This window comes from Rhinichthys klamathensis, unplaced genomic scaffold (genome assembly GCF_029890125.1).
Source record: "Rhinichthys klamathensis goyatoka isolate OS25496 unplaced genomic scaffold, OSU_Roscu_1.1 h1tg000462l_1, whole genome shotgun sequence".
In the NCBI taxonomy this organism is placed as follows: Eukaryota; Metazoa; Chordata; class Actinopteri; order Cypriniformes; family Leuciscidae; genus Rhinichthys; species Rhinichthys klamathensis.
This window is the reverse complement of record NW_026606951.1, coordinates 583,790-602,500: the sequence shown is the minus strand read 5'-3', so window position 1 is coordinate 602,500 and position 18,711 is coordinate 583,790. Positions and strand designations below refer to the sequence as shown.

At 49.0% G+C, this 18,711-nt stretch overlaps 1 protein-coding gene across 1 annotated transcript in view; it reads right to left on the bottom strand.

Annotated features, from left to right (window-relative positions):
• Window positions 1–18,711, bottom strand: part of fancm (FA complementation group M) — a 59,057-nt gene that overhangs the window by 4,828 nt on the left and 35,518 nt on the right. Inside the window, exons 8-21 of the mRNA XM_056236711.1 lie at window positions 18,535–18,627; window positions 18,260–18,429; window positions 15,826–16,032; window positions 14,618–14,837; window positions 13,500–13,660; window positions 12,543–12,596; window positions 12,324–12,482; window positions 5,165–7,115; window positions 4,089–4,168; window positions 3,207–3,275; window positions 3,056–3,136; window positions 2,571–2,727; window positions 210–316; window positions 1–112 (exon numbers count right to left, since the gene is read on the bottom strand). The exon at window positions 1–112 is cut by the window's left edge and continues 248 nt beyond it. Coding sequence (XP_056092686.1) covers window positions 1–112; window positions 210–316; window positions 2,571–2,727; window positions 3,056–3,136; window positions 3,207–3,275; window positions 4,089–4,168; window positions 5,165–7,115; window positions 12,324–12,482; window positions 12,543–12,596; window positions 13,500–13,660; window positions 14,618–14,837; window positions 15,826–16,032; window positions 18,260–18,429; window positions 18,535–18,627 — 3,621 coding nt within the window. The remainder of the gene's footprint in view (window positions 113–209; window positions 317–2,570; window positions 2,728–3,055; window positions 3,137–3,206; window positions 3,276–4,088; window positions 4,169–5,164; window positions 7,116–12,323; window positions 12,483–12,542; window positions 12,597–13,499; window positions 13,661–14,617; window positions 14,838–15,825; window positions 16,033–18,259; window positions 18,430–18,534; window positions 18,628–18,711) is intronic.

The window sequence follows — 18,711 nt, the reverse complement described above, 5'->3', positions numbered from 1 at the left end:
AGTCCTCAGCGATCAGCTCCACGGGCTCTTCCTCACACACACTCTCCTCCTCATCTTCACTGCCATCAAACACAAAGCTGTCTTCTGCGTACGTCTCGTCCTGTTCCGGCACCTGCGGCTCACACACACACACACACAGTTTGATTGGATGACAATCAAAACAAGACGTGATGATGGTCCTGATCTGTAGCGACGCGTATGGCACTCGCCTGTGAGAACACATTGACGTTATGCTTGGGTTTATACGTCATTCGGACCCGGTTCTGCAGCGCTGGACTCCTCACCGACTTCAGATAGAACGCCTGCATCTCAGAGTCTGATGAAGGGAACATCACAGAACTTCACAAATGAAAATGAACCTTACTTGATGTTTCTTCTGAGACTGGCTTTTATTACAGGGAGAGAATAAAGACTCGGACGTGCCGATCAAAAATACAGTAAAACAGAGAACAGATGATTTACACTGGAGTAATATTTCACTATGTGAATATACAGTAAAGTGTAATTTATTCCTGTGATCAAAGCTGTATTTTCAGCATCATTACTCCAGTCTTCAGTGTCACATGATCCTCCAGAAATCACTCTAATATGAGGATCTGATGCTCGAGAAACATTTATGATTATTATCAGTGTTGAACACAGTTGTGCTGAATCAGATTTCAGTGGAAACTGAGATCAATTTTAGGATTCTTTGATAATTAGAAAGTTAGGATAAAATCTTTTGTAACAGATGTCTTTACTGGCACTTTTGATCAATTCTTGCTGAATTAAAGTTTTAAAAAACAAACAAACTTTTAAGCAAGCCGTGTGTGTGTGTGTGGTGTGTGTGTTCAGCGGATCTCACCGTTCAGACCCTGAGAGCACTGGGTCGTGTGTGTGTGTGTGTGTGTGTGTGTGTGTGTTCAGCGGATCTCACCGTTCAGACCCTGAGAGCACTGGGTCGTGTGTGTGTGTGTGTGTGTGTGTGTTCAGCGCATCTCACCGTTCAGACCCTGAGAGCACTGGGTCGTGTGTGTGTGTGTGTGGTGTGTGTGTTCAGCGGATCTCACCGTTCAGACCCTGAGAGCACTGGGTCGTGTGTGTGTGTGTGTGGTGTGTGTGTTCAGCGCATCTCACCGTTCAGACCCTGAGAGCACTGGGTCGTGTGTGTGTGTGTGTGTGTGTGTGTTCAGCGCATCTCACCGTTCAGACCCTGAGAGCACTGGGTCGTGTGTGTGTGTGTGTGGTGTGTGTGTTCAGCGCATCTCACCGTTCAGACCCTGAGAGCACTGGGTCGTGTGTGTGTGTGTGTGTGTGTGTGTTCAGCGCATCTCACCGTTCAGACCCTGAGAGCACTGGGTCGTGTGTGTGTGTGTGTGTGTGTGTGTTCAGCGGATCTCACCGTTCAGACCCTGAGAGCACTGGGTCGTGTGTGTGTGTGTGTGGTGTGTGTGTTCAGCGGATCTCACCGTTCAGACCCTAAGAGCACTGGGTCGTGTGTGTGTGTGTGTGTGTGTGTGTGTGTGTTCAGCGGATCTCACCGTTCAGACCCTGAGAGCACTGGGTCGTGTGTGTGTGTGTGTGTGTGTGTGTGTGTGTGTGTGTGTGTGTGTGTGTTCAGCGGATCTCACCGTTCAGACCCTGAGAGCACTGGGTCGTGTGTGTGTGTGTGTGTGTGTGTGTGTTCAGCGGATCTCACCATTCAGACCCTGAGAGCACTGGGTCGTGTGTGTGTGTGTGTGTGTGTGTTCAGCGGATCTCACCGTTCAGACCCTGAGAGCACTGGGTCGTGTGTGTGTGTGTGTGTGTGTTCAGCGGATCTCACCGTTCAGACCCTGAGAGCACTGGGTCGTGTGTGTGTGTGTGTGTGTGTGTGTGTGTTCAGCGGATCTCACCGTTCAGACCCTGAGAGCACTGGGTCGTGTGTGTGTGTGTGTGTTCAGCGGATCTCACCGTTCAGACCCTGAGAGCACTGGGTCGTGTGTGTGTGTGTGTGTGTGTGTGTTCAGCGGATCTCACCGTTCAGACCCTGAGAGCACTGGGTCGTGTGTGTGTGTGTGTGTGTGTGTGTGTTCAGCGGATCTCACCGTTCAGACCCTGAGAGCACTGGGTCGTGTGTGTGTGTGTGTGTGTGTGTGTGTGTGTTCAGCGGATCTCACCGTTCAGACCCTGAGAGCACTGGGTCATGTGTGTGTGTGTGTGTGTGTGTGTGTGTGTTCAGCGGATCTCACCGTTCAGACCCTGAGAGCACTGGGTCGTGTGTGTGTGTGTGTGTGTGTGTGTGTTCAGCGGATCTCACCGTTCAGACCCTGAGAGCACTGGGTCATGTGTGTGTGTGTGTGTGTGTGTGTGTGTGTGTGTGTGTGTGTTCAGCGGATCTCACCGTTCAGACCCTGAGAGCACTGGGTCGTGTGTGTGTGTGTGTGTGTGTGTGTGTTCAGCGGATCTCACCGTTCAGACCCTGAGAGCACTGGGTCGTGTGTGTGTGTGTGTGTGTGTGTGTGTGTTCAGCGGATCTCACCGTTCAGACCCTGAGAGCACTGGGTCGTGTGTGTGTGTGTGTGTGTGTGTGTGTGTTCAGCGGATCTCACCGTTCAGACCCTGAGAGCACTGGGTCGTGTTGACCACAAACCCCTGCAGTGAACGGTTCTGTTCATCTCCATCATCTTCATCGGACGAAACCTCTTCTTCTTCCGAGAGCTCGGCCTCCTCGTCCAGAAACTGCCGGGCCTTGCGACGCAGAACCTTCTGGAAGACACATTTAATATTCAGCAATATTATTGATCTCCTGTATTGACAGCATTATATGAGACTGAACAGAGCTGGACGATGACATCACGGTTTCTCCAGAGCCGCTATATATATAAATGAACTAAATTAATAACTTTTTACAACAGAAATGAATCATCATTGAACTTACTTAAGCTGGACTGAGACGCTATTCTCTTCTATAAACAAACTGTGTGTCATGATTGTCCTGTTATCTCAGTAAAGCTGCTGTGAAACTTGTATAAATAAAGGAGACTCGACACAGCGCTTCTCCTGTGTGGTCGTGTTCCAGTGGTGTGTGACGTACGCGAGGCTCTCTGCCGTGACGGGGCTTCGCGTCTCTGGGCCGATGAAGAGCCGCCTCCTGGAAATCATCACTGTCCTCCGACTGAAAAACACGACAGTGAAAACGATGGCGAAAACACAGCGTAACGCGAGCCACTGAAGCGCAGTCGTACCGTGCTCAGCGCAGCGGCGGGTTTCCTGCGAGCCTGAACCGGAGACTCCACGTCACTGCACATCTTTGACTGCGCACACACACACACACACACACACGTTTGCATCACTTCTAAATCACTCATCTCAGCAGAGAAACTTGCTGCTTTCATCCAAAGATGCTAATTAAACTTGTGTGAATAGTCAGAATATGGCATAGACTTTTGCAGTGTTTCCATCCCATGTTTACAAGAGAACAAAAGCGTCACTTCCTGGGAAACTGGTGCAAAATATCAGTCATAAAAGAGAGGATGATGAACAAACAGTAAAGCCTGAGACTCTTCTCTCCTACATAAGGAGTGACTATGAACACAATAGTGAGAGACATGATGATACTCAACGCTTCACAATAAGGTGCCATTAACTAACAATGAGCAATGCATTTGTTACAGAATGTATTAATCTTAGTTGATAAAAATAAAGCTGTGTCAGCTCAGATAAACAATATTAACAGATACAACTTCTGATTTTAATAATGAATCAGTAAAGTATCATTAACTAAGATTAATAAATGATTAGAAGTGTTTTCCATTGTTAACTAACATTAAATGGAAGCGGACTGTAAAGCGTCACCAAATCATTCTGATGACAGACTCTGCGTTTCATTAGAGACGCTGCGATGCCATTGGTCCGCTGGTTACTCCAGTTATCCAATCACAGCCTCTGCTGAGTCACATGAGCTTTGAGGGATTTATTCTGGAAAAGTGTTTCCGTCTTAGTTTATGTGCGTGACATCTTATCAGATAAAAACTGAGAGCATATGTTGTTATGAGCATTTTAAGTGCATGTTAGTGTTTATGTGGAGGGAAACTAGTGTCACATGACACATCTGACAGCAGTCTGACCTCTGGAGAAAACCCTGGACTGGCCCTTTGAGCTGAAGTCCGGAGAGGCGTCTCGCCCTCGCTGTCGCTGCTCAACACACCTGAAACACACACACACACACACACACAACCGGTTCGTCAGCTTATGCTTCGTCCTAGAAAACCAGCTTTGCATAAAGAGGAAGCCGTAAGCGACATTACAAGCGCACAGGGTTTGTAGGCGTGTGCCGGTTCATAATACAGTAATTATATTATAACAGCCAAATACAGTATATTATATTCAGCCAGCATTATTCGGCCCATATGTGTGACACGTGCATGTTTGATCAGTTTTGTGCTTTTTGGGTTTAAAAAATAGCTTAAATCTCTGGTTATGCTACGTTAGCACCAAATACTGGATTCAATCTTTTAGTCCACTTGTGTTCTTTCCGTCCCAGACTTTGTGTTTCAGTCGAGTCTCCTTTATTTATACAGCGCTTTTTACAACACAGAGTTTCAGAGCAGCTTTACAGAGATAACAGGACAATAGAAGTAGAAGAGAAAAGCGTCACAGTCCAGCTTAAGTTCAGTGACGGTTCATTTTTGTTGTTAAATTTTGAAAAAAAATTTTTTGTTCATTTATATGAATATTGAATATACTGCATATACGAGCAGCTGTGAAAAATATGATACACCGGTGTTTTGCCAGATGAGAAGTTTATCAATGCATCATATTTTTACTCTTTTAGTTCCTTTTATAACGGTTTTAATTTTCCTTGCTTTTATTTTGTGATTATTTTAATTCCTTTCTGTGTAAAGCACTTTGAATTACCATAGTGTATGAAATGTGCTATATATAAATAAACTTGCCTTGCCTTTTTATATATATATCTGAGCTGAAGAAGCTTGACTGAACCTTTCACTCATAAACTGAGGAGCATAAACTCAATGAAGCCTACGATCACTCAGATCCACACACACACACACACACACACACACACACACACAAAACTGTGCTAATGGGAAGAAAACCAAGTTGACTAAAAGATTGAATCCAGTATTTGATGATAATATAGTATTTTGTACTATAGTTTTTTGACTGGGAACACACTCGTCACCTGCACTGGAGAGACCCCGCTGGAACAGCTCTGTCCTCAGAGATGGAGTGGTCTGACCCGGGAACACACGGTCCGCCTGACCCGGGAACACACGGCTCGGTGTGGAAGCGCTGGGTCTCGCCTGACCCGGGAACACACGGTCCGCCTGACCCGGGAACACACGGCTCGGTGTGGAAGCGCTGGGTCTCGCCTGACCCGGGAACACACAGCTCGGTGTGGAAGCGCTGGGTCTCGCCTGACCCGGGAACACACGGTCCGCCTGACCCGGGAACACACGGCTCGGTGTGGAAGCGCTGGGTCTCGCCTGACCCGGGAACACACAGCTCGGTGTGGAAGCGCTGGGTCTCGCCTGACCCGGGAACACACGGTCCGCCTGACCCGGGAACACACGGCTCGGTGTGGAAGCGCTGGGTCTCGCCTGACCCGGGAACACACGGTCCGCCTGACCCGGGAACACACAGCTCGGTGTGGAAGCGCTGGGTCTCGCCTGACCCGGGAACACACAGCTCGGTGTGGAAGCGCTGGGTCTCGCCTGACCCGGGAACACACGGCTCGGTGTGGAAGCGCTGGGTCTCGCCTGACCCGGGAACACACGGTCCGCCTGACCCGGGAACACACAGCTCGGTGTGGAAGCGCTGGGTCTCGCCTGACCCGGGAACACACAGCTCGGTGTGGAAGCGCTGGGTCTCGCCTGACCCGGGAACACACGGCTCGGTGTGGAAGCGCTGGGTCTCGCCTGACCCGGGAACACACAGCTCGGTGTGGAAGCGCTGGGTCTCGCCTGACCCGGGAACACACGGCTCGGTGTGGAAGCGCTGGGTCTCGCCTGACCCGGGAACACACGGTCCGCCTGACCCAGGAACACACGGCTCGGTGTGGAAGCGCTGGGTCTCGCCTGACCCGGGAACACACGGTCCGCCTGACCCGGGAACACACGGCTCGGTGTGGAAGCGCTGGGTCTCGCCTGACCCGGGAACACACGGTCCGCCTGACCCGGGAACACACGGCTCGGTGTGGAAGCGCTGGGTCTCGCCTGACCCGGGAACACACGGTCCGATCGCTGAGATCTCACGGTTCCTGCGACCGGACGAGACGTCACGTCGACACGCTCCTCGTCCTCGGACTCGAACCCCAGGTCAAAGTTTACAGAGAAGAAGTCCTGCGAGCAGTGGAACGCCTGATCGGATCCTGTGTCGTGCTCGTCAGCCTGCTCTCCTTCAGGTCCAGTGCTCTTATCTGGCGTCCGGATATCAGGAACGCTCAGCTGAAGGAAAGCCTCGTCGTCTCCGAACAGGTCCACGCTGTCCTGCTCTTCCCGATGCTCTTCCAGTTCCTTTTCCCGATGCTCTTCCCGTTCCTCCTCTGCTCTCGTGAAGGCCTCGTCCTCGTCGTCGAACAGCTCGTCCCAGCCCGGAGAAAGAGCCCCGGGATCCTCGAGCTCTCTGTTAGCCGACACCAGGCTGAACGTCACCTGGAACGCATCAGAAGCCGTGTCCTTCGGGAGAACGCCGAGGTCTGGGAGCCTGAGCTCCTGCGGAGGCGATCCGGACAGCAGATCCTCCACATCGGCCAGGATCCTCTGGAAGGCTTTGGTCGTGAGACTGTGACGGCAGCGTTTCGGACCGAGGTTCTGCTCCGGCTGATAGAACATGTGCTGTAGATCCGAGCTCTCGTCCTCGGGATCTCCCAGGAGACAGTCCAGACACTCGTGCTGGGATGACGGATCGGACTCGGGATCAAGCCCGTCGTGTGTGTCGAGCTGGTTCTCTGCGCTCGGGATGGGCCTCGCCGACGTCCTGCCGTTCTCTCCCCGCTGAGCCTCAGAACGGGACGCCTCGTGGGATCTTGACCTCTTCTTCCGAGGGGCTCTGTCGGCGTTTGGGTTTGTTGTTCCATCAACATCTTCTTTCTGTAGATGCAGCTTGAGCTCGGACTCAAAACTACAGTCGCCCTGCGAGGACAGAAGACCTCCATCAATCTGACACAACGGAATCAGCAGTGCTATTTATAGATATAAATACATATAAATAAACATTTCCTATATGCAACATTTTTTATACACACACACATATATATATATATATATATATATATTAAAATATTAAATTGAAATAAATAAATAAATAAAAACAAATATATGATTATTTGTATATATATATATATATATATATATATATATATATATATATAAAATATAAAACATATCTATCTATCGATCTATCTATATACAATTAAAATGTATACATTTAAATATATATAAATAAACAATAAAACAAACAACAAATATATATATATATAGTAGTCAACATTTGAAGTGGATCAAAAAAGTTAATCAAAGTTGTCCTGAGACATGAACGGGTGTTGTTCAAAATTCATGTATAACTTTGATGAAAGGTTTTGATCCACTTCAAATATTGACTACTGTATATACACTCTGTATGTGTGTGTGTGAGAGACATATATAAACATTATATATCCGCATCATATCAGAATTTGATGATTATTTATTTTATATAAGATACAAGTATCTGCTAAATTATTAAGGTCATGTAAATCAAACCTATTCATTATAATGGCCAGTGAGATGCACATAAAACATCTTAAATTAATCTAATTTTCACAATATTTATTCAAATGCTCTAATTTATCCATTGACAGGACTGTCAGTAGATTTTAGATTCCGACACAAGAGTGAAGGGCTCTGTGCTATTGGCCGATGAGAATCTGAGAGGGTCATGTGACTGATCAACAGTCTGTCAGTGACTAGTTAGTAACCATCCAGACCTGAGTCGTCCTGCTTCTGCATCTAGTTATGATACAACCATATCAACTGCAGCTTTAATATGCTAAATATAAATCATAAACTAGTGCGTAACATCATAACAAGGTCATCATGTGACGCATCATGTGAAACGGCCTGAAGACAATAGATGCTTTATGTGATTCGGACTCCAACGATGAAGCCACGAATCATCAGTTAAACAGCGGTTCAACACGTTATGTGTCTGTTAAACGAGCCGGAGAACACGAGCGGGCCGGAGAACACGAGCGGGCCGGAGAACAGCCGGAGAACACGAGCGGGCCGGAGAACACGAGCGGGCCGGAGAACAGCCGGAGAACACGAGCGGGCCGGAGAACAGCCGGAGAACACGAGCGGGCCGGAGAACAGCCGGAGAACACGAGCGGGCCGGAGAACAGCCGGAGAACACGAGCGGGCCGGAGAACACGAGCGGGCCGGAGAACACGAGCGGGCCGGAGAACAGCCGGAGAACACGAGCGGGCCGGAGAACAGCCGGAGAACACGAGCGGGCCGGAGAACAGCCGGAGAACACGAGCGGGCCGGAGAACAGCAGCGGGCCGGAGAACAGCCGGAGAACACGAGCGGGCCGGAGAACAGCCGGAGAACACGAGCGGGCCGGAGAACAGCCGGAGAACACGAGCGGGCCGGAGAACAGCAGCGGGCCGGAGAACAGCCGGAGAACACGAGCGGGCCGGAGAACAGCCGGAGAACACGAGCGGGCCGGAGAACAGCCGGAGAACACGAGCGGGCCGGAGAACAGCCGGAGAACACGAGCGGGCCGGAGAACACGAGCGGGCCGGAGAACAGCCGGAGAACACGAGCGGGCCGGAGAACAGCCGGAGAACACGAGCGGGCCGGAGAACAGCCGGAGAACACGAGCGGGCCGGAGAACAGCCGGAGAACACGAGCGGGCCGGAGAACAGCCGGAGAACACGAGCGGGCCGGAGAACAGTCGGAGAACACGAGCGGGCCGGAGAACAGCCGGAGAACACGAGCGGGCCGGAGAACAGCCGGAGAACACGAGAGGGTAGGAGAACAACCGGAGAACACGAGAGGGTAGGAGAACAGTCGGAGAACACGAGCGGGCCGGAGAACAGCCGGAGAACACGAGCGGGCCGGAGAACAGTCGGAGAACACGAGCGGGCCGGAGAACAACCGGAGAACACGAGCGGGCCGGAGAACAGCCGGAGAACACGAGAGGGTAGGAGAACAACCGGAGAACACGAGAGGGTAGGAGAACAACCGGAGAACACGAGAGGGTAGGAGAACAGCCGGAGAACACGAGCGGGCCGGAGAACAGCCGGAGAACACGAGCGGGCCGGAGAACAGTCGGAGAACACGAGCGGGCCGGAGAACAGTCGGAGAACACGAGCGGGCCGGAGAACAGCCGGAGAACACGAGCGGGCCGGAGAACAGCCGGAGAACACGAGAGGGTAGGAGAACAACCGGAGAACACGAGAGGGTAGGAGAACAGTCGGAGAACACGAGCGGGCCGGAGAACAGCCGGAGAACACGAGAGGGTAGGAGAACAACCGGAGAACACGAGAGGGTAGGAGAACAGCCGGAGAACACGAGCGGGCCGGAGAACAGCCGGAGAACACGAGCGGGCCGGAGAACAGCCGGAGAACACGAGCGGGCCGGAGAACAGTCGGAGAACACGAGCGGGCCGGAGAACAACCGGAGAACACGAGCGGGCCGGAGAACAGCCGGAGAACACGAGAGGGTAGGAGAACAGTCGGAGAACACGAGCGGGCCGGAGAACAGCCGGAGAACACGAGCGGGCCGGAGAACAGTCGGAGAACACGAGCGGGCCGGAGAACAACCGGAGAACACGAGCGGGCCGGAGAACAGCCGGAGAACACGAGAGGGTAGGAGAACAACCGGAGAACACGAGAGGGTAGGAGAACAGCCGGAGAACACGAGAGGGTAGGAGAACAACCGGAGAACACGAGAGGGTAGGAGAACAACCGGAGAACACGAGCGGGCCGGAGAACAGTCGGAGAACACGAGCGGGCCGGAGAACAACCGGAGAACACGAGCGGGCCGGAGAACAGCCGGAGAACACGAGAGGGTAGGAGAACAACCGGAGAACACGAGCGGGCCGGAGAACAGCCGGAGAACACGAGCGGGCCGGAGAACAGCCGGAGAACACGAGCGGGCCGGAGAACAGCCGGAGAACACGAGCGGGCCGGAGAACAGCCGGAGAACACGAGCGGGCCGGAGAACAGTCGGAGAACACGAGCGGGCCGGAGAACAACCGGAGAACACGAGCGGGCCGGAGAACAGCCGGAGAACACGAGCGGGCCGGAGAACAACCGGAGAACACGAGAGGGTAGGAGAACAACCGGAGAACACGAGAGGGTAGGAGAACAACCGGAGAACACGAGCGGGCCGGAGAACAACCGGAGAACACGAGAGGGTAGGAGAACAACCGGAGAACACGAGCGGGCCGGAGAACAGCCGGAGAACACGAGCGGGCCGGAGAACAACCGGAGAACACCAGCGGGCCGGAGAACACCAGCGGGCCGGAGAACACCAGCGGGCCGGAGAACACCAGCGGGCCGGAGAACACCAGCGGGCCGGAGAACACCAGCGGGCCGGAGAACACGAGCGGGCCGGAGAACACGAGCGGGCCGGAGAACACGAGGGGGCTGGAGAACACCAGCGGGCCGGAGAACACCAGCGGGCCGGAGAACACCAGCGGGCCGGAGAACACCAGCGGGCCGGAGAACACGAGCGGGCCGGAGAACACGAGCGGGCCGGAGAACACGAGCGGGCCGGAGAACACGAGCGGGCCGGAGAACCAAGCGGGCCGGAGAACACCAGCGGGCCGGAGAACACCAGCGGGCCGGAGAACACGAGCGGGCCGGAGAACACCAGCGGGCCGGAGAACACCAGCGGGCCGGAGAACACGAGCGGGCCGGAGAACACGAGCGGGCCGGAGAACACCAGCGGGCCGGAGAACAGAATCCCGCAGTCGGAGAACACCAGCGGGCCGGAGAACAGAATCCCGCAGTCGGAGAACACCAGCGGGCCGGAGAACACGAGCGGGCCGGAGAACACGAGCGGGCCGGAGAACACGAGCGGGCCGGAGAACACGAGCGGGCCGGAGAACACCAGCGGGCCGGAGAACATCAGCGGGCCGGAGAACACGAGCGGGCCGGAGAACAGAATCCCGCAGTCGGAGAACACCAGCGGGCCGGAGAACACCAGCGGGCCGGAGAACACGAGCGGGCCGGAGAACACGAGCGGGCCGGAGAACACCAGCGGGCCGGAGAACACCAGCGGGCCGGAGAACACCAGCGGGCCGGAGAACACCAGCGGGCCGGAGAACACCAGCGGGCCGGAGAACACCAGCGGGCCGGAGAACAGCAGCGGGCTGGAGAACACGAGCGGGCCGGAGAACACCAGCGGGCCGGAGAACACCAGCGGGCCGGAGAACACGAGCGGGCCGGAGAACACCAGCGGGCCGGAGAACAGAATCCCGCAGTCGGAGATGTAGGTCACTCAGATGACCCACTTCCAGCCCTTATGCAACTGTTCTGAGAAGCCTTACATAAGAGCGCATGTATAGAGCGAGACGGCTGATGACACCACTCTCTCTCTGACGTCACACACACACACACACACACAGCCATGAATCACATCCATCGCCTTTCTCCCATTACATCTTTTACTAATCATCATCAATTAGGTTTCACTCGGTGTAAAATACTGCACTATTTCATAATCAAGTCTTTTTGTAATCTTGTCAAAACACATTATGTCAGTCGAGTCCCTTCATCTATACAGCGCTGTAACAGTATAGAGTTTCACAGCAGCGATGATTTGTGTCCAGTGATAACAGGAGATTACAGTAACAGAGATTGTTAGGCTTTACAGGAGCTCTAGAATAAAGTTATTGTCCAGATAAAGTCCATTATGGTTGAGACTCCCGTATCTGGTCGCTGCTCAGTGATACTGTGACAGAAATGAATTTAAACGTTGGTGTTTTTGTTTCGGCGCCAAATCAAAATCTCATAGAAAGCTTAACTTGTGATTTGGAAGAACTTGTTCAGACACAGCTTTGATTCTCTACATCGCTGTGTTCTGTTGTCTCAGCACAGCTGCGTCTGACACCCGAGGCGTAGAGGAACCTGCCGTCAGACGCTGCTGTTCTCTTTCTTAGAACCTGACACACATAAACATTTCTGAAAATCAATTCAGCTAATGGCCAGATGAGACACCGAGACGTGAAGACAGTGTTCAAACACTCTTCACCTTGACAACTAAGACTCTGAGATCCGTATCAGGACACGTGTGTGTGTGTGTGTGTGTGTGTGTGTGTGTGTGTGTGTGTGTGTGTGTGCGAGCGCTCACCTGCTCCTCCTGCCTCAGTCTGTCGATCAGCTCCATGATGGATGTGAAATGGAGGCATCGTTCTGAATGTCCCACAGTGTGTGTGTGAAGCGGCCGGTTCTGCCAGTGCCTCCACTCCCACAGGGACAGCTCTCTGACGGGCCCCGCAACACTTGGCTCCTACACACACACACACAACATTCAGGCCCCACAACACTCGGCTCCTGCGCACACACACACACACACACACACACACACACACACACAACATTCAGGCCCCGCAACACTCGGCTCCTGCGCACACACACACACAACATTCAGGCCCCACAACACTCGGCTCCTGCACACACACACACACACACACACACACACACACACACACACACACACACACACACACACACAACATTCAGGCCCCACAACACTCGGCTCCTGCACACACACACACACACACAACATTCAGGCCCCACAACACTCGGCTCCTGCACACACACGCCGAAATTTAAGATTTATTTGTTTGAATTGCATTTGAAATTTCCATCCATTTGGCCAGTTTTAACCTCATGTGATGCACATTTATCAGTCGAACAGATGAAACCGGTCAGATTTCTGTAACCGCACCAACAAACTCAGCGTTTCAAATACACAATAGCCAGGTCAATATATTTATTATAAAATAAATCCAATTTGTTTAAATCAAGCATTTTAACTAATATAATTTTACTTGTCCCACAGCTAGAAATATTATAACCATGTAGAAACATTTAACTCACACAGATTTATGTGGATTAAATGCATGATGTGAATAAATGCATTTAAAAATATGATTAAAAAAAAATGTAAATAGATGCAAATAGTTAATAAATCATGGAAGCTTATTTCTGCCACAGAACCAAAAAATACAAAAAGTTAATTGTGACATTTTATCTCTGACTTTTTCCCCTCGCAATTGTGAAAAACAAGACAGAATTGTGATAAAAAGTGTCAGTCTCAGAAACAAACAAAGATTGAGTGCAGAAATATTACCCGTTTCATTTGTGCATGACTGATAAATATGCATCACATTAAGGTTATTAGTTAAGGATTAGTTCACTTCAGAATTAAAACTCCTCCTGTAATGTTAAACCTGTGCAAGTCAAACACATAAATCTCAAACTCAGGCCGAGGTACTGCTGTTCATGAGTGCCGTGAACACACTGATGCTGGGATTGACGGCGGAAGGTCACTGAAGGTCATCAGAGACGCCGGTCTGAACACAGGCTGAGCTTCATCCTCTCCCAGCCTCATGGTTGACCTCCACACGACCTCTTCAGCTGCGCTCAGAAACCCCTCGTCCTTCACACACGACTGCTCTGCTCCTGCAGGACACAAGACACGCTGGACAACCCTTCTCTCAGGGCATTTTGACCCGAAAACACTTCAAAAATGTTTATAAAATTGAGTGTACATCAGAGGGTCCGAGACCCCGGGACTTGTGTCGCGCTTGAACCACGAATACACACAAACATTGAATGGATTCGAGGAGTTTTGTGGCTGAAATCTAAAAAAGTAACTAATCCTTCCCTCAATTTGAGCCCCTTAGGAATGAATGGAATGCTTCAGTTCACATAGAAAAACATAAAAATGCTCAAAAGTCAAACTAAAACTAAAAATGCTAACCCTTTACCAAAAAATGATTTTGTAACATGTGTATCTGAATGCATATTGAAATGAACTGGCTTTAGGACCCAGCGGAACGGCTCATGCTGCATATAGAGCTATAAGCCCATCTAGAGGCAGGAAATATCATGTGTTATTATTATTTCCCACAAGAGGTCAAAGACGCCCAATGTCAGATATTTAGAGCTGAATTAAAAGGGTTATGCATGAAATTGTGAGTTATTTTGAATTTAAGTTGAAAGAATGTGAGGAATGTGCTTAAATTACTATTTATTTATTTTTTATTGATCAAATCTAGTAATTGAAAAGGTAAATAAAATAAAAAATAACAAAAATATATATATATATATATCAAAATGAAATAAAGTAAGCTTTCTGGACTCAAAAGTTAAATTTTAAGACTTCGGGTCATTTTGACCGGCGAGGGATAGATGTGTTACTGAGTGCGAGGGAAGGATGACGGTTCAAGCATTATTGCTAACGCTAGTAAAAACACAATTGTTCATTTGTTAGATCATGTTAGCTCACAGTGATTAACTAATGTTGACCTTATTGTAAAGTGTTTTCATGTTTCAAACTTCTGTGAGGTTCGCACTCATGCAGAAGAGGCTCTTGACTGCCGTCTGAGCTGAACACACTGCGAGCGCTAGTCGTACCCGCCGTCTGGAGACCCAGCGCTGAGCGGCGGCCCGTCGTGGAGCGGCGGCCGGCGGCGTTCTGCTCGAACCGACCCACGCTGATGAGCATCTTGTGGAGCGCCGGAGTGACGCCCGCCGGCAGCATACGGGGACTGTGAGGAAACATCTGGAAACTGTGCTTGTTTCCCATGATGCTCTTGTTTATGCTGCGCCGGTTGCTCTGGCTCTGGTTATACGTCTGCAAGAGAGCGAGAGGTTTTTTAATGCTATGAAATGTTAAAGAGGCCACATTATGCTCTTGATGTTGTGTTTGGCTCTACTAGAACTTGAATGTTGATTATTCTCCTCATATTCTCCATTGTTGCGGCTCCTCTCTTCCCAGTCTGTCAGTAACGCTCTGTTTACTTCCTGTCTCTATGAAGCCCCTCCTCCTGAAAAGCACACTGTGCTCTGATTGGTCGGCTGGAGCAGTGTGTTGTGATTGGTCGAGCGCTTCGAGTGTGTTTGGGAAATGTCCCGCCTCTTCCCATAACCGGCAGTTTAACACACTACTGATTAACTCACCCAGGCCCCGCCCCTTTATTCTGCGCATTAATTATTATAATGAGGAATATTGTGACGTGTTCGTTCCCGGGAGAAACTCAAGATTAATGGAGCGTTTCAGGAGTTCAGGAACACTGACACTGATATAGAGGAGAACTGGAGCTTTCAGGGTTCGGACAGAAACTGTAAAAAGGACTTTTAAAGACTTTAAGCACTGCGGTTTCGGTTTTTAAGGACTATAATCAGAGATCTCACTTATCAAACAATATCTTCAGGATTTTTTAAACTCAAGTTACAGATATAAGGCATCCAAAAATACAACTTATTTTAATAATATCTATTAAATACAAAGTTTATAATGGCTATTATTGTTCAATAAATAATATTTTATAGGATATTTTTGGCGTACTTCGTATCTGATGGGGGTTTAATAGGCGGGCTGCAGTGTTCACTTTGCGTGAAAAGATTGTATTTGGTTTTTTTTGGAATTTTTTTATTTAATATATATATTGTATTTAAATAAGTCAAGCACTTTTCAAGTACCTCTTCATAAATATGGCTGTTTTCAGGGGTTTTCCAGGACTTACATTTCAAACAGTCAAACTCCAGCACTTTAAGCACTCCCTGTGTGCAGAGCTTGAACAGCAACACACACACTACACACAGATGAACACTTCACTCACCCGCTCCTCTCGGCCCTCGGCCAGAATGACCACGATCCGGCCCTGTCTCCGGCGTCCCGTGCGGCCCATGCGCTGGACCAGACGGATCGGACTCTTCTGAGCGTCGAAGCACACGATGAGATCCACCTCTCCGATGTCCAGGCCCTCCTCCCCGACACACGTGGACACCAGCGTGTTGAAGCCGCCCTCGCGGAACCGGCGCACGACCTACACACACACACACCATTCAAGAGGCGGTTTATCCTCCCGACACGCTGAAGGACATATGATGATCAATAACTCTATTCTAGAGCTGCTGTAAAGCCTAAACACTCTCTGTTACTGTAATCTCCAGTTATCACTGTAAAGCTGCTGTGAAACTCTAGATTCTTAAAGCGCTGTATAGATGAAGGAGACTCGACTAAAATGCCATTTAGTTTAGTCATATTTTAGTCATCTGAATTCTTTTAGTTTAAGTCGACGGAATACAATAAGATTTTAGCCGACTAAAATCTAATGGGTTTAGTTAAATTGTAGGGGTGTAACGATACACAGCATTGACGGTTCGGTTTTCCCACGGTTTTGACGTCTCGGTTCGGTTCGATTCGGTTCGGTTTAGAAAGCTAAAATTGCTTCTTTTTTTTCCTTTTCTTTTTTAAACAGTGGTTTAACGAAAAAATTGTCTTTGTCTTTAAATTAATTCAATTACAATTAAACGTTTCACAAGGATTAAAAAAAAAATCTGCTAAATCTGTAAACTATATAGGGAGCCGCACATTACTATAACATTAAAGGTTGTAGCCTAGACTTTTAACCTAAATTCAGATGCTATTTATTTTTTAGATATAATAATCAACACACAACACATTGTATGAAAACATGTAAACTGAACACAAGGCAGTTTTTGCATTAACTTGTGTTTTACTCTAATTTGTTATTGAAATATAATACTTTACACAGTTGTCATTTTCATGAAAGATATTTTAAACATACATTAAATAATCAAGATATCATTAACAGGTTAAGTAAAATTTAAAAAAGTAAAAAAGGCTAACATGGTGCAAGAGTTCATTTATAGGAACCATTTATAGGAAGTTGTGGACACTGAATCACTTGCCTGTTGAGGTAAATATAATGCTAGTGACAAGCTATGCTGTTTTATTGACGTTTCCGCTGCTGAAACACTGATTGAGCGATTACACGAGTTATGATGCCTTTCAGTAAGTATACTGCATCTTTCAACATACCTTCAGGTGTCCATTCCGTAACTGAGGAAGAGATGATCGCGTTTACCCGCGCGCCGCGTTGCCGTTTGAAATGCGATCTGTCACGCATTTGAAAAGCGATCTGTCACGCCACATCAAAGAGCGCCAAAACGCCATTTATTGTTTGAATTTCGTATCAAATAGACAAATTTGAAAGATTACACCTTGCTTATTATCGAAAGTAACAAAACACGGAGCTTGTTATTTGGTGTTAATGGTGGTTAGCTACAAAACTGAATTTGTTGTGTACTGTACACAAGACATGAGGTCCATTGAGCCGGGCTGGGCTGGGCTGGGCGGGGCCGGGGTAGCAGGGGGCGCGGAGGGGCGTGTTCGGTACGCAATGAGAGTATCGCGATTCGAATCGTGTGTTCTGTATCGCGGTTTTTCGGTTCGGTTCGAATATCGTTACACCCCTATTAAATTGTAATGCATTCATTTAGAATTTAGCAAAAATTTCCATCCAAACCCATAATATACTCCTGGAGAAAACATTAACCTGTTAATATGAATGATTATAAAGTTTGAACATGCAATACAGACACAGATTTAACTGCGGTGACATTAAATTAAATAAAACCACTTCTCCTAAAGTAGAACAGTCTTTTTAAGTGAATGATATATGCATTCTTTATAACAACATGCATACGTCATTCTTTATTCTTTCAAGCAGACATATTTATTTGTATAAATTAAATATAATTAATCATTTTTAAAGCTATCAAAGAGCAGTGAATGCTTTTCTCTTTTTCTTTTGTTGTTTGATTAATATTAAGTGTACAGACGGCACTAGGTTTATTACGCACTGTCACTTTAAGACCAATTGTGCGGATCTAATTGCACTGATGCACATCCGATATTCTCACAATTACGTTCTGTAAAGGCATAACCGACGGGGTTTACGGGAATACGCTCCGAAACGGACATTTACACGTGATGTTGTGTGTATTTGTCCATTCAGACGTGAAAGAGAGAGTCCTCAGCTCTGACCGGATCTCTGCACACATCGGCCCTACCGAACATTCCCGTCTTGTTTTTATTCATTGACGAAAATGTCACAGTTTTTGTCATTCAAAACTGTTTTTTTTTTTAGTTATCGTTTCATTTTCATCTGTGAACAAATGTCGTTGACGAAAATAATGCTGAAAATGATTCATCAATGAAATGAACACTGGCACACGGTCACGTACCTCCAGCTGCTCTTTCTGCGTGAATCCTCGAACCCCTTTCCCAGCGGACGCCTGACCCATGAAGGTCATGACCTTCACCAGCGGCTGATGGCGGTTCAGCATCTCTGCGATCTCCTGCACGCTCTCGCGGAAGGACGAGAAGATCATGACGCGTGTGCTGACCTCAGAATCTGTCCGATCACACACTCATCAGCCACAGCGAGAGACACACACTCCCTGAACAACACTGACCCAACCCCAGTTCTGGTGTCCCGCCGGTGACAGGACGGTCTCACCTGAGCTCTCGGCCCGTGACTGGAAGTGCCGTAGCACCACCTCGTCCAGTTTCTGCAGTTTGGGGTGACTGTAGACGTATGGATCTTGAGGCCCTGCGGATGAAACACACTCGCTCATGAACATCAGGTAGAATCAGGCAAATAACAATGTCTTTTCTGTTAACCAAATGTTATAAT